Raw genomic sequence first — 17088 nt, 5'->3', positions numbered from 1 at the left:
AAACAGGTGACTAAATGATGTGAAGTTCAATTAGGAACCGCACTCTATATTGACAAATGAACATAGCATGACCGGTTGTTAATACAGGCGAAGAAGTTTATGTCAGCATAAACGACTGGCGACAACATGACGTCATTGTAACAAGGTAAATTAAATAAATAGATGAAATGAAAGGAGGAATAAAAAAAGCAAACATTTCAAATTCTAACGATGGAAAACAACATTGATGTCATTTGTGACAAATTACGTAAACGAGCAACTTAAGGTAGAGCTAAATGAAAACAGCAACAACAACATTGATAAATAAACAAAATACATGATGCTGGAGTAGATAACGCTAATAATAATGTCTATCTTTGAAACAGTTTGAACAGCACTTTACAAGACTTACCCACTCACTATTCTTGGGATTAAACAGGTAGAGAGCCACTTGTTTCGCAGTGTCCACTATGTCCGTAATGTAAGGATCCCGTTGCAGCAATGCTGCTAAGTTCATGCGACTTTCGGCACCTGAAGAATCTCCGACAGGATTGGAACCACTCGTAGCAGAAGTCTTACTACTACGGTCGGCTGAGCAATGAAAGAAGGTACCACTGGTATTAGAGGAGGCGTTCGCTGTTGTTGCAGTCGCTGCAGATAGAGCTGAAGGAGCAATGGACAGTGACATTCTAAGATGTCAAAACACTGCCTTGACTTAAAAAGATAGATGGATGGAAAGAAAGACAAACGAGCCGAAGGCAGAAGATACAGCACCCCCGCACTGAATATCATAAAAATAAAAACACATGCAAAGTGATATATACGGGCTCACTCATGTTCCTAAGATTTGATAGGATAAAAAAGACCACGTAAATAAATGAATCGACTGCACAATTTCAAAGCAGATAATTATTATTTCCTAATTACATGTAATATGATACTTCAAAGAAATTTACCATTAAAAATGACTGACTGATAAAGATTAAATTAAATATTTTCGTGTTTGATAAAGTATCTTCTTTAACGTAAAAATTTTCCTAATTCATTTAAGCCGTCAATATAAAAAGTAAAAAATATAATTGTGATATACTGAAACGCAACAGTGAGGAAGAGTTACAGGCGAAAACAAGACAGAAAATAAAGAAAATTAGATATAATGAATATGCTGTTAATTCAATTAATTTATTTCGACCACAAAATTGTAATGTATAAGCAGCTAAGACATTTATGGTCAAAGGTCCGCGCAAATGCCAAATTTGTCATGTTCTTTCAACAATGAAGTTAAGCAAATAAAATTTAACAACTGTAGTTCTTCGCTTGTCAATAAACATCACTGAATATTCATATACCACATATTTACATTCACACACCTGTAGGTTGACGTTCGCATATTTCCTCGTGTAAATGCATAGCGGAGTACTTCATACAAACACACTTTCTCTTTCCCTTTCATTCGCTTACTCCCCTTAAACACATATAGTCGCACATACGCTAAGGTGCGCAAACATACAAACGCACAAAATTACTGCTTTTATCTTTCACTTGCACATAACAAACATACCTCGAAAGTGCATTTACATATATGCACACTCATACCTATTCTTTCTCTTTTTTTATTCACACACAGAACACAACCACCCGCCTTCTCTTAATTCATGATTTTTCCGCTCTAAGATTTAAAAGATTTCCTCATAAATAAATTAAATATCTATATTTCTGCATAAATGTGTGTACGTACGTCTATGTATGTGTTCTTCACGCTACAAACTTAATTCTGTAGGAACAAATTTATATATATAGCTAACGTAATACTGCATCTTAGATCCATCAACACAGATGTTTAAGAGAAAAGTAATACTGGCGCTGTTGCTGATGATAATGATGAGTGGGAGGAAGGACAGTGTTGATGCTGATGGTGATATTATCTTGGTGATATAAAGATTATGAGGATGATGATGAATGTTAGCAATGAAGACAATTGTCTACATGGTGGGGGAAGAGAATAGAGCTTGGTGTGTCTACTTGTGGGTAAAATCAACAGATTCTTACTATTAACTCATTCTTCATTCTCTGTCAACTGATCAAATCACATTTCCTCCAACACTTCCATAAGTGTTTGACTAAATGATCTTAGTATTTCTCTTTTCTGTTTCCTTATTTTTTTTTCTTTTTCATCATCACTATCCTTTCTATCCACCTCATCTTCGCTAAATTTTGCTTCCTACTTCATCACCAAATAAATGCGAAAATTTAGCACTGGATCTATACGTTCGAGTTACAAAAATTTCATATTTGAACTGCTTAGCTTTCTATTTTGTTTTGATTAATTATTTATTCTTCATATTTTTGCATTATAGTTGTTGTTATGGTTGTTTTCACCTTGCAAAAACTCTTCAACTAACTTCCTTTCCGCCTTCATTCTCTCCACGTCTTACTTTTTTCTATAAAATTTGGTATAGCTTTCTTTTCTTACACATCTTTAAAATTTCCTATTTTCTTTCTATCATAATTGTCTTATATTTATAAGAATAAATTAAAAATTTATTCTTCTAAATATAAAAGTAATATCAGCAAGTTATCATCATTTTTATTATCACTTCTTATCCCTTTCGCATTTGCGCTTTTTTTCTCTTAAACTCTAGCACTTTTTATCCATTACTTTTTCTTACCGTTTTACCATTTGTAACTCCCTCACCTTTTCTTTTTTCATATATTTTACTGTATTTTTTTTCTACCTCACACCTAAGTCCTTATATATAATTTCCGCTCTCCCCCATCTTTCACACATTTACACACAAACATACTCGTAGCCACATACAAACATCCATCTAGCCATACTTTCACTCACTCACGCATACAAACATACATACAAATATATATATATTTATATATGTATATATATATATATGATTTTACATCTCTTGCTGCTATCATCCCCGCTAACCTTTTAGTTCCAACCACTCATCCTCACTTTCGCTCTGCCTCTCTTACTACTTCACTTACTCTTTCGTTTTTATCTCTCGCTCTCGCGTTCATCAAGTCTTTCATTTCTTTCTATCGTTATTTCATCCGCTCCGTATGTGTCATTATTTTTCTCTCACACCCACTCCCTCTCTGTCATTATCACTCTTTTCACATCCACTCCACTCTGTTATTATCTTACTTTCTCATTTACTCTCGCATATAGACACACCCTCCCCTACCTTCAGTACTGATTTCCTTCTCTTTCTCTGAGCCTCTCTCCGCCTGTTTTCCTTCTTTCACCGAAGTAGAAACAGAAACAGCGCAGGGCAGAGAAGAGAGATTCTAGGGGAAAATGTCAGAAATATATCTGGAAATATTATGAAGCAAGAGCCCGGATAACAAGTAAATTCCGTGATAGCCAGAAAAATGGACGAGAGTCGTGGCTAAGAAGGTTTCCTTCTCACTTAAAATATAATCGCCCAGGGTTTTTCCACTGTATAATAATGGCTACTATTCAAGATGCAGGTATGGCACTTTCTTTGAAAGAACTAAGAGGGTGAGCGGAGATTAAAAAAAAAAAACAAACAAAAAACAAAAACGTAACAATAACAACGGCATATTTTTTCTTCAATAATGGAACTGTTTCCTTTCTTTCTAATTACACTCATATACATTTATTTTATGGTTCAGTATTGTTATTTACCAATGTTTGCTCTTGTTTCCTTAATCTTTTACCATGTCTTCTATCCTTTCCTTCCTCTTCTCTGCCTCATCTTTCCTTCTCTATCTCTTCCAGTTTTTCTTCTATTAATCACTCTTTATCCACAGCGATGCTTCTTCTTTGTCTTCTAATTGATTATAAATGTTATATGTTGCTTTTATTTACAATTTTTGTGAGTACAGAGGGAGATGGTGCTGTATTTGGATGACATTTAAGTTCTTTGCTAAAATCGAGATTGCGATTCTGCTTCTATACACATTTAGAACTGCTTTGGCTTATATTACTTATTAATTAATGACTCTAGAGCTAGGTATGAACATGACAACTTCTCATTCCCCCAAAATCTAAAACTTATTTATTGTTGATCATGCCTTTTTAGTATTGTTATACACTTTATCTCTCCGAAACATACACGCATCGTAACAAATCTCTCACAAGACGGTCTTCAAGTTTCTATCTATTCAGGTTTTAAGACGATACTTCAGTTCTTTAGAGCTTTTCTTTGCCCCTTTCCCCTTTTTAAATTGAGCATTCCTATAAAGAAGTACCATTAGAAGACCCTTTCCTTTAACCGGTCAACAAGCATGTACGTAACGCTGAATGTGGTGTGGTTTTATGTCAAACCAGTTGACCTAACGGTATCTCTCACATAACTGCTGTCAACAGCAACAGCGATAAAGGTGCAAGTTGAAAGTCTCTGCGATTCCACATTCCCTACACTGTCATACCTTTTTTAGCCTCACCGCATCTTTATATTTCTTTCACTTAGACGGCAATAGTTTTTGGTTCTCTGTTTGCCTCTCAGCTCATTCTTTCAATCTATTTATATTATAGTATAGATACACTTATAGTTTTTACTCTTTCGTATTCTGATTTCCTTATTCTTCTCTCATACTTGGCTTTCTCTCTTTTTCTGTCAGTCTCTTTCTGTTTCTCTCGTCAATTTATTCTCTACTCACTGACAATCATCCTTCCTCTCTCTCTCTACCTATCTTTCTATCTATCTCTCAACCGCAATAGTAAAAAGAAAATACAAATGCGGAATCAGAGGAAAAGGAAAATATATAAATGGAAGTGTTATGCTGTGTATTACTAAGTTAATGCAAACACAAGTAGATTAACTTTGGGAAAGATGGCGAGAATGGTGAGTGAAGCACGAACAGAAGGAAATGCGAAAGTGAAAGATAGTCAAAAAGTTGAGCATAAGAGAAATTAGAATACTGAGAAAAACTTTGGGATAAAGAGAAATTGTATGTAGATGAGATCAAACACGAATGCCAAATAAAGAAAACAAGAGACAGATGATTGTAAAATATAGAAAGATAAAAAGAGCTGAAGACTGGACTAATACTTCAGTTGCTCTTTTCTTCTTTTACAATATCAGAATTCTAAGTTATGATATATTTTTTCCTTTCTCTGCTGATCTTCCACACTCTCCCTTTAAAAGCATCGATGGCAGTTGAGTTCTATTTTACTTGTGATAGCATCTCAATGAAGGTTATTGTGAAGAAACTGTTTGAATGGAAGCAAACAAGACAAGTGAAGTGTGGTTATGTTTCTTAGAAACTCACACACACTTGTTCCATATCGAATAAAAGACTACATGCATACAAACATATTACATGCACATCTGTCTGTCTGTCTGTCTATCTATCTATCTATCTATCTATCTATCTATCTATCTATCTATCTATCTATCTATCTATCTATATTACGATTGCTATTCCTTATATATTACATATCTACAAACACGTATTCTATTCCATACAAAAATTTATGTGTATGAATACATACGTATATTATATGCATATATAGTTAGTATGCTATTTGTATATTTATCTACAAATATGCTGTGTACGTGTTCAACATGTATTGTTTTATATTTGTTATCCATGTCTCTGTTATATATATTAAGTGTATGTGTGTGTTATACGCTATATATATGTGTATGTATATGTGAACAGATATTACTGATCGTTTTCTGTCCGCAACCTGTGATGGTATGGGTTGGACGGATTGCCATTGTCGGAGTCACGTATATTCGAATGATACTGGTTACATACACGAGTCAGTGGACTGCATGTCGCTCGGTTTTCCTTTCCATTTTTCTTTTTTATTTTTTGGTTTGTTTTTTTTTTATGGCAAGATGCCCCTCTTAACACCAAACCCTTTATAGTGTACTAGATATCTTTCGTAGCTTCACGTCTTTCATAAAGACTAACAGGTTCTCACAACATTGCCATTTACAGAGATATGCTGGGCACGTTTTTCTGGCGCCAGAACAAGATTGGTAGCGATGTCTTCGACACGAGTAAAAGGTCCTTATGAGCCCACGTGTCTACTTGCTCGCCTACCACTTTACGGAGAGGTAAAACTGATAGAGATAAGTGAATAAGAGCGTTGTGGGCTAAGGTGTTGAATGATAAGAGTACTCAATACTCTGAGATACATACATATATGTATATATATATATGTGTATGTATGTATGATTATACATTTATGTACGTCTGTTCATATATATATATTGTGTAATGTGTGTGTATGCATCTCTCTTTCTTTGTGTGTACGTACATTTACACGTACATCCATATATAGAACAAAAATTAACTAAGAAATTGCTCAGATTGGCCAGTGGCATGTATAAGAGCAGCATAGACAAATATAGATGTATCAAATATTATACAACTTAAATTCTTTATTTATTAAAATTATTTTCACCTCTAGAGGATTTGTCATAATTTACTAAATGATTATTGAGACAGCTCCATATAAGGAGGGGAGATAATCTCAAAAATTCTAAATTTACATGCCATTAAAGAAAAGAACAGGCTTATGCAAATGTGTGTATTGCATACAGTCCTCAGGTAGCCAAATGTGCATGTACAGTACATAGAATGTGTCATTTGAAAAAAGTGGGGCATCAAGCAATACTGTTGGTGAATTTCAAGAAGCATGGAAGTTTTGAAGACTTTTTCATTTCCCAACCATTAAACTAATACATCTGTTTGTTGTCTTCGTCTTTTGTTTTTTTGTGAATTCTCCCTATATATATATATATATATATATATATATATATATACACATACATACATATATATGTGTGTGCGTGTGTGTCACTATCAAGTTTTTCCTTATAAAAGTTTAATAGACATGTAATCCATCAGGTTAATGTTAACTTGTTTTTATAAATAACTTGACAGAAAAACAAACATCAACCTACATCATTTTTATAACATGATCATTTTGGCTTTTGAAAGAATAATTGATAGTATTTGTGTGTGTGTATGCATTATATATATGTATACATGTGCATATACATATGTATATATATATATATATATATATATATATACATACATACATTACATATATATGTATGTAATGTATGTATGCGTGTATATATATATATATATATATATATATATACATACATACATTACATATATATGTATGTATGTATGTATGTATGTATGCGTGTATATATATATATATATATATATATAATATATATATATATATATATAATATACATACATACATACATACATATATGTGCATGTGTGTTGTATACTTATGTATATAAGTGGTGTGTGTGTGTATGTATATATTGGGTCATCCCATAAATAATGTGTTTTTTTTATACTTCTTTTATTTTTCAAAATTAAAATAAAAAAATGTTCTTTTTTAATCTAAAATATATTCTCCTTCATTTTCTACAATGCTCTTCCTTTTGTTTTTTAGACTTGCAAGGCCCCTCCTCCAAAATTCACTTGTCCATGAAAAAAAATACTCCTCCAGTACTGTTCTGACCTCATCAACAGAATTCATATTTTATCTGTCCAAATGATTTTGCGGACTGTGGAATAAATTATAATCAGATAGAGCAATGTCTACTGAATATGGTGGGTAGGACATCATTTCCCATTGAAACTCCTCCAGCCTTTGGAATGTCATCCTTGCTGTATGTGTCCAAGCATTAGACTTGGAAAGTTTGTTAGGAACCCATTGACCCAATTTCCTGACTTTTCCAATGTCACACAGGTGTCAATAAATGGTTGAATGACCAAATCCAAGGTTCTCTGCTAGTTTCTCAATAGTTACTATGAGATTTTGTTCCACGAGGCTTTGCAGGATGTCCTCATCAAGCTCTACAGATCTTCGAGGACGAGACTTGTCTTCTAGGGTGTAGTTTCTGGCTTGGAATTACTGGAACCACCATTGAACTGGCTTACGCTTATTGTCCGATCCCCATATACTGCATTAATATTCCTCACACTTTCCTTTTCATTATTACTGTTATTGAACTCATCATCATCATCATCCTCGTTTAACGTCCGCTTTCCATGTTAGCATGGGTTGGACGATTTTGACTGAGGGCTGGCGAGCCAGATGGCTGCACCAGGCTCCAATCTTGATCTGGTAGAGTTTCTACAGCTGGATGCCCTTCCTAACGTCAACCACTCCGACAGTGTAGTGGGTGCTTTTTACGTGCCACCGGCACAGGAGCCAGTCAGGCGATACTGGCAATGACTTTGCTCGAATCTTTTTACATGTGCCACCGGCACAGGTGCCAGTGAAGTGACGTTGGTAACTCATAAAGCAAAATATGCTAAATATGCTCCCTTGTCACTTCCATTATAGCTTTGAAAAAATAACTGTTAAAATTGAACTGCACTCTTCAAATCTTACACTAAGAATAAGGACAAGGTAAAATTACTACCTGCTTTTATAGCAAGTTGACACAGGTAGTTTATCCCATTTCCTTCTGACTTTTTGTTCATGCATTTGAAAAAAAAATGCATTATTCATGAGATGACTCAATATATGTATATGTATGTGTGTGTGCATGTTTGTATTTGTGCATATGTTCATAAGAAAAACAAATAAGGGTGTATTAAGTACTATGCTAGACAAATTCTTAATATTTTAAAACTATCTCCACTTCCAGAGAAGATAGACCAATCACTTGAAGGCTCTTCAAGCTATTTCCAGATGAGAAGAGGAGACAATCTCAAGAATTCTCCAAAATCGAAATGCTATTAAGGGAAACATTCTCTGGAGACAAGAGAACAGCTGTGCACATGCGTTTCTATTTCTAGCAGTCCTCAGCACAACAGTTGCCTTATCTATCTCCGACTGAACAAGTCAAGTGAAGACAATTATAACCTAGATAATTCACATAAATGAAACAAAATTGTGTAAGAAGAACAACTCAGTGGCTAGCAGCATGCATTCAAACATAAAATATGAATAAAGGTACATTAAATATTATAGAAAGCAAATTCTTGATTCATTGAAACTATGTTTCCTTCCAGAGAAGACAAGAATTACCTACTGGCAATCAATATCAACTGAAAGGGAGCAGGCGGAACAGCTGTTGACACATGCTTCTATCTCAGTAGGCATCATCTGCACAACAGTTGTTCTAACTTCTCCAGTAGAAGAAATAGAGCAGGAATAGAAATGTAAATGAGCTAACAAAAATAACTGAGTGGTTTGTGATATGTATGTGAATAACAGATGAATAATAATGTGTGTGTGTGTGTGTGTATGTATTTAGCATCTATTTTTCATACTGGCATGGTTTAGATGGCTTGACAGGATCCAACAGGCCACTCATGCTCCAATATCAGTTTTGACATGTTTTCTATGGCTGGATGCCCTTCCTAACACCAATCACATGTACAAGGTGCATTTTACATACCACTGGTACTAGTGAGGTCATAAAGTAACTTGCAAAACAAGAAAAGGAAGAAGTTCTCTCAACTAAGTGGGGGAAAGGTTATTTAAGCAGTGGAGTGAGAGAGAGAGAAAGCACAGGTGTGTTGCAACAGATGAGTGACATGGCTACCTCACATTATATAAGACTGAGTGGGACTAGCTGGGAAAAAGATAAGATGGAAGTGTTGGGGTATCAGAGCAAATCCTTGAAGAGCAAGGAGGTGATGGATATAGACAGTAGATCAGAAGTGGGTGATGGGGTTATAAGAATGTGTGAGGAGAATATCAGATGGTTAGAGATTAGGGTAGAAGTGAATGTAGTGTGATGAATAGAGGTAGAGGTGTGGCTTAATGGGAAATGTCCATATGGGGAGTTGGTGGGGTTAGGTAGTCTGCATAAATAAAACCAAAATGAGCCATTTATATGTGTATGTCTGTGAATATTTAATATGTGTATGAAATGTAGTTTGGCTTAACTTTGTGCAAGAGAGAAACACTACTGATGCTATCTTCCTATTTGGGTAACTGCAGGAGAAGCATTTAAGGAAAAGAAATCTCTGTACTTGGCTTTTGTCAACCTGGAGAAAGCATTTGACTGGGTCCCTCACTCCCGCATCTGGTAGTTAATGTGGAAGCTAGAGACAAATGACTGGTTGATGAAAACCATACAAGCCATGTACATGGATGCTGTCAGTTAGGTGAAGGTCAGCAATGAGTATAGTAGTGATAATTTAATGAAAATTACTAGTCCTAGTAAGTAGGAAGACAGACAAATCACAAATCCCTCCAGGGAGATGGCCCTTCTCATTATATAGAAAAGGTGCAGATGTAAATTTCATACTGTGTACACAGTGTTAGCAATGGACACATAAGAGGTGCAGTAGTATCACAGGGAGGTTAACAGAGAAATAGTCTTTGTGTGTGATAGAATGTACAGGAAATAAACTTCTGCAAATGTCTGGCAAGATCCTTAGAAGTGGTAGATAGCTTATTTTACCTAGGTGAGCAAATCAGCAGTGGAGAATGGTGCTTCAAAAGCATAGTTGTCAGGAATAAGTACCTGCTAGGCAAAGTTCAGAGAGCCATTACCTTTGTTGGAAACAAAGGGCCTCTCTCTTAGAGTATAAATCAAATTGTATGATGCCTGTGTATGGACAACTATTATACATTGCAGTGAAACTTGGCCTATGACTGCAGAGATCATGTGAAGGCTTCAATGAAATAAAGCCAGCATGCTCCTCTGAATGTGCGATACAAAGCATAAATGTTTTAAGAGAAAAATTGGATATAAAAGGCATCAGCTGTAGTGTGCAAGAGAGAAGACTGCACTGGTATGGTCATGTGATGTGAATGGATGGGAACAGTGCATAAAAAAGTGCCAAACTCTAATTGTGGAGGGAGCCTGTGGAAGTGATAGACCCAAAACACTTGGGACAAACCGGTGAGAAATGATCTTCAGATGTTGAACCTCAATGAGGAGATGACAATGGACTAAGACATCTGGTGATTTACTATGCTTGAGAAGACACTTCAAGCTAAGTAAAATTGTGGCCATGCATATAGGCATGTCCTTTATGGACATTCCTCCAACATACAGAATCTCTTCCCTGTCAAAACACTCCCACAACCCATCTGCCCAACACACTTCTTTCCCCTACCTATGATCATCACTCACTGCAGGACCCTCCTCTCTCCTGCACACACTCTTCATGCCTTCATATGTCTACCATAGTCCCCTTTCCCCAGCCACTTCAATATCTCTCAGTATCACTTCCGACAGTCACTTCTTTCCCATCTCTAAACATCTCCCTGCACACTCTCATGAAACTTCCCTTTCTATCCCCTCAGTACCACTAATACTCCCACCCCTCCATATATCTCCAACAGCATGTTTCCCCTCTCTCTCTCTTTTTCTCCCTCTCTCTATCTCTCCTTCTCTAACTCTATCCCTCCTTCCTTTCCTTTCTTTTCCTACTGGGATAACCAGGTATTTCCTTTATAGTAAGACACTATCTCTATCCCTGTATTATACATTAATTTTTCGATCTGGCAAAAAGCTACCTTCCTCAGTACTACTACCTCTCCCAGCTAAGGGGTATTTGTCTTGCAAGTTAGTTGGTAACTCCATTGGTGCTGGTGCCACATAAAAAGTACTTAGTACACTCTATAAAGTGATTGTCATTAAGAAAGGCATCCAGTTATAGAAACCATGTTAACAATGGAGCCAAGTGCAGTTCTCTGAATTGCCAGCTCCTGTCAAACTGTCCAGCCCATATCAGCATGGAAGGGGATAATAATGATGATGTATATATATATATACATATATATATATTCAGTGTGTGTGTGCATATGTATATCATCATCATTTAACGTCTGTTTTCCATACTAGCATGGGTTGGACGATTTTGACTGAGGGCTGGCAAGCCAGATGGCTGCACCAGGCTCCAGTCTTGATCTGGCAGAGTTTCTACAGCTGGATGCCCTTCTTAATGCCAACCACTCCAAGAGTGTAGTGGGTGCTTTTTATGTGCTACCTGCACAGGGGCCAGTCAGGTGGTACTGTCAATGACCTCGCTTGAATCTTTTTACACGTGCCACCAACACAGGTGCCAGTGATGTGACGTTGGTAACGATCATGCTTGAATGGTGCCTTTTTACGTGCCATGGGTACGGAAGCCAGTTGGCTGCTCTGGCAATGATCACACTCGGATGGTGTTCTTGGCACCCTACTAGCACAGGCATAAGTGCCAGTAAGGCGATGCTGGTAACGATCATACTCGAATAGCCGCTCTGTCAACGATCATACTCGTATGGTGCTCTTTGCACATATATATATATACATACATACATACATACATACATGCATGCATACATATGTACATAGAAACTATTCCACAGCAGACACTGGAGCCCAATGCAATCCTCCAACTCACTGGATCCTGTCAAGCTGTCTAACCCATAGCAGCATGGAAGACTGACGTTAAATGATAATAATGACATATGTAGGCATAGGGTGGCTGTGTGGTAAGTAGCTTGCTTACAAACCACATGGTTCCGGGTTCAGTCCCACTGCCTGGCAGCTTGGGCAAGTGTTTACTACTATAGCCTCGGGCCGACCAAAGCCTTGTGAGTGGATTTGGTAGACAGAAACTGAAAAAGCCCGCCGTATTTCTGTATGTATATATCAGACTGTATAATGCATGTGTACAAATAGCCAAGGTAGTGAAACATGGGCCGTGACTGCTGAGGATATGCGTAAGCTCACAAGAAATGAAGCCAGTATGCTCCGATGGATGTGTAATGTCAGTGTTCATAATCGACAGAGTGTAAGTACCTTGAGAGAAAAGTTGGACCTAAAAAGCATCAGTTGTGGTGTGCAAGAGAGACGTTTATGCTGGTATGGTCATGTGACGAGAATGGCTGAAGATAGTTGTGTGCAAAAGTGCCACACCCTAGCGGTTGAGGGAACCTGTGGAAGAGGTGACCCAGGAAAACCTGGGATGAGGTGGTGAAGCACGACCTTCGAACTTTAGGTCTCACCAAGGAAATGACTAGAGACCGAGACCTATGGAAATATGCTGTGCGTGAGAAAACCCGGCAAGACTAGTGAGACCATAACCCGTGGCCTCTACCTGGTATGTAGCCAATCGACTTATACATACCTTTCCTTCTTGGGACACAAAACTCCACTTGTGAAGACCCGTTGAGGCAAGTGAAAATCAAAAATCAAAATCAAAATCAAACCAAATCAAATCAGATATCAGAAAGCAGAACCAAAATCGGAAATTGCAGCTGTGATACCAGTGCCGGTGACAAGTAAGCGAACCATCCGATTGTGGCCGTTGCCAGCGCCGCCCCGACTGGCCTCTGTGCTGGTGGCATGTAAAAAGCACCATCCGTTCGTGGCCGTTGCCAGCCTCGCCTGGCCCCTGTGCCGGTGGCATATAAAAAGCACCATCTGATCGTGGCCATTGCCAGCCTCATCTGGCCTCCGTGCCGGTGGCACGTAAAAAGCACCATCCGTCCGTGGCCATTTGCCAGCTCCGTCTGGCATCTGTGCGGGTGGCACGTAAAAAGCACCCACTACACTCACGGAGTGGTTGGCGTTAGGAAGGGCATCCAGCCGTAGAAACACTGCCAGATCAAACTGGGCCTGATGCAGCCTTCTGGCTTCACAGACCGCAGTTGAACCATCCAACCCATGCTAGCATGGAAAGCGGACGCTAAATGATGATGATATATATATATATATATACATATATATATATATGTGTGTGTGTATATGTTTGTGTCTGTGTTTATCCCCCTAACATCGCTTGACAACCGATGTTCATGTGTTTACATCCCCGTAACTTAGTGGTTCGGCAAAAGAGACCGATAGAATGAGTACTAGGCTTACAAAGAATAAGTCCTGGGGTTGATTTGCTCGACTAAAAGCGGTGGTCCAGCATGGCCACTGTCAAATGACTGAAACAAGTAAAAGAGTTATATATATATATGTGTGTGTGGTGGAGTGATTGCAGAAAAACTATCAACATGATGTATACATATATATCCATTTAGTGTTGACTTCTGGAAAAAAGAGTACTTGATAACATAGAGATTAATAATATTTTTTATTTTGATCTAGTCAGTCTCTTTCTACACTGAGGTTCACCTGAAGATGTTCAAATTAACATTATACATTAATATAAGCTGGCAAGCTGGCAGAATCATTTGCATGCCAGGCAGAATTTTGTCCATCTTTGCATTCTGAGTTTAAATTCCGTTGAGGTTGACTTTTCCTTTCATCTTTCAGGGTTAATGATACAAGTACCAGTTGAACCTTGGTGTCAATGTAATCTACTTACCTCACCCCCTGAAATTTCTGACAGTATGCCAAAATTTGAAATCACTTTCATACATATATACATACATACATTCTTATAATACATGCATGCATGGATACATACATACATACATACATACATACATCCACCGACACACACACACACATACATACATATCTTGGGTGTATAGTTAAATGTATTTACTGTTACTGTTGACTTTACAGCTCTCTGTAACTTGTCATCATCCAGTCTGCTTTCAGTAATAGTGCCTAGGCTGCTATGTATGTGTATTTATGTGAGTTATTTTGTATTTCTCCTCATCTTTATGTGTGTTCGTTGATTGTAAAAAATGGCCATGCTGTTCATGTAAAAGATACCATTTGCTTGCAATTGGCCATGAGTGCACATTCAGGGTGCTTGAAATATCCTTACATGTTGCACAGTCTTTGTAAATATTGAAGTAATATCATTTGTTACTAGTCCTCCATATAAACCTGCCCAGGCTATTTGTTTCTTAGTAGACTGTGGGATTGTTACCTCACATGGCAACAGATAAGGGTTGATGTAAGGAAGGGTGTCTAGCTATAAAACCCTTTGCTCCAATGTACTCTTGTTTTAACCCATATAATAATGGAAAATAATGGAAAATGCTGTTAAAATGATAATGATATTGATGAAGATGATGATGGTGGTGGTGGTGTGTGCGTGAGTGTGAATACATACATACATGGCAAAGATTTGGGGTACCTAATTCTTGGATTTCAATACACCAAATTACCCGAACCTTTGATTACTCTATCCTTTAAATACCTTCAGAGTATGTTGTTTTTGTACCTTATATATATAAGTGCGATTATGACTTTGGTTTAGAAGTTCACTTGTAGTTTGAGGTTCAGTCCCACACTGCACAGCACCTTGGACGAGCGTCTTCTACTAAATCCCTGGGCCAACTGAAGGCATGTAAGTGGATTTAGTACATGGCAACTGAAAGAAGCTCATCACATATGTGTGTTTGTGTGTGTGTGTGTATATGTGTGTTGACATCTGCTTATCTTAATATCTTGTGCTGATTCCAATCAAACTTCAACATCATACAAGGGATGTTTATCGTTGCAATCTTCTACGAAAACACATCCAGACATTCTGCTGTTTTGGTGTTGAAAGTACTAGGAAAATTATATTTCCATGGTTGGAGACATGTGAAGATTGGCGACAAGAAGAGCAACTGGCCATTGTCAGACTCAATAATTTTGTTTGATCCATGCATGCAGGAAAAAGTAACCATTAAAATGCACAATGATAATGATGTGTGTGTACTGTGTACTGCTATTGTAAATGTACACTTGTCTATAAAATTTTTTATTGCTTGTGGTTGGCATTAGGAAGGGCATCCAGCTGCAGAAACACTGCCAGATCAGACTGGAACCTGGTGCAGCCTCCTGGCTTCCCAGACCCTGGTCAAACCATCCAAGCCATGCTAGCATGGAAAACGGATGTTAAACGATGATGATGATGATGTTATGGGATGTGGAATACAGTCATTCAACTTTTCCTTTCATCTTTTCAGGATTTATAAAATATAGTACCAGTCATGTATAGGAATCAGTTTAATTGATTAAACCCTCTCTCTGAAATTTCTAGTCCTGTGAGAAAGAACTGTGTTAATTTCTAGAGATTTCAACTAGTTTGGTGAACCAGAACTGAAAGTTGCTTCTTTCCATTTAAGATACACCAGTGTGTGTGAATGTATATGTATGGTGGTATATGTACTTCATAATAAGAAGACTTTCAATATGTTTAAGCTACATAATTAAAGTCGTATGTGAATGTAAAAAAAAATAATTATATAAAATATCTCTGTGCCCAGATGCAATTGACTGAAAGAAGCTGTGAAACCGCACACTCAGGTACTCAAATACATAAAAAAATCAAGCTAAAAATAAAAAATCATATGAATATATCTGTATGTGCATCTAAACACAGATGATTGAAAGAAACATACTCACACTTGAGTGTATGTTTGAAACATACACACTCACACTTGAGTGCACAAATACATACTAAAGCAGACAAGGAAAACTAAGAGACCATTTATATGGGTTCATTTTTGTTTTTATTATTGAAAATTTCAATAAAAATTTCACTTTTCTGATGGGTTTTATCCTTTGTGTATTTATCATTTTTTTTTTTCCACTTAAAAACAGGCCAGCAAAACCTCTGTTTTTGTTTCTTCTTCCAACGATGTTTCTATTTTAATTTGTTTTATTTCTGGTCATATTAGTTCTTTATTTTATTTATTTGAGTGACAAATTCAATGAGGAAGTGCCTTTTGGTATTTAGTTAAGTTCCTCTATTGGTATTTTCCTATGTCCCTCTACTCTCTGAATTAAAATCCCACCGGTGCTCACTTTGCTTTTCATCACAGCCTGGTTCATGAATTAAAGAGCCAGTGAATTCTGCATCAATTTAATCAATTCCATCTCTCCCTCAAGTTTCTGGCCATTCATTTTATTTGTTTGACACTATGTAATATTTTCTATATTATAACTTGACGTATGTGAATTTATTTTAGTTTTGGATTCTTCACACATATATGCAAAAGCACACACACACACACACACTTTCTCTTTACTTTACTACAATGGTTCTTTTTTGACATTGGCTCATTTTCTTCCTGAGGATAATAGATTTTCTTCTTACTACTACTACTACTACTACTACTACTACTACTACTACTACTGCTGCTACTACTACTACTACTACTATTAGGGTAGTGGGCTGGCAGAATTGTTAACATGTCAAGCAAAATACTTAGTAATCTTTACCTTGAGTTCAAATTCCGCTGATGTTGACTTTGACTTTCATCTTTTTTGG

General features: G+C 36.9%; 2 protein-coding genes across 8 annotated transcripts in view; one reads left to right on the top strand and one right to left on the bottom strand.

Moving 5' to 3' along the window:
- Window positions 1-896, bottom strand: part of LOC115209960 (mRNA-decapping enzyme 1A-like) — a 369797-nt gene extending 368901 nt beyond the window's left edge. The window contains exon 1 of one of the 3 annotated variants that reach the window (XM_036501427.1): window positions 392-896. In XM_036501427.1, the coding sequence (XP_036357320.1) occupies window positions 392-667 (276 nt within the window). In that variant the 5' untranslated portion in view covers window positions 668-896. The remainder of the gene's footprint in view (window positions 1-391) is intronic. The other 2 variants (XM_036501426.1, XM_036501425.1) reach the window with 2 other exon arrangements.
- Window positions 897-2985: 2089 nt separating this feature from the next.
- Window positions 2986-17088, top strand: part of LOC115209959 (muscle calcium channel subunit alpha-1-like) — a 460467-nt gene continuing 446364 nt past the window's right edge. For all 5 annotated transcript variants that reach the window (XM_029778602.2, XM_036501424.1, XM_036501423.1 and 2 more), the window contains exon 1: window positions 2986-3468. In XM_029778602.2, coding sequence (XP_029634462.1) covers window positions 3447-3468 — 22 coding nt within the window. In that variant the 5' untranslated portion in view covers window positions 2986-3446. The remainder of the gene's footprint in view (window positions 3469-17088) is intronic.

This window comes from Octopus sinensis, linkage group LG3 (genome assembly GCF_006345805.1).
Source record: "Octopus sinensis linkage group LG3, ASM634580v1, whole genome shotgun sequence".
NCBI classification, from domain to species: domain Eukaryota; kingdom Metazoa; phylum Mollusca; class Cephalopoda; order Octopoda; family Octopodidae; genus Octopus; species Octopus sinensis.
This window is presented reverse-complemented; position numbering and strand designations above follow the sequence as displayed.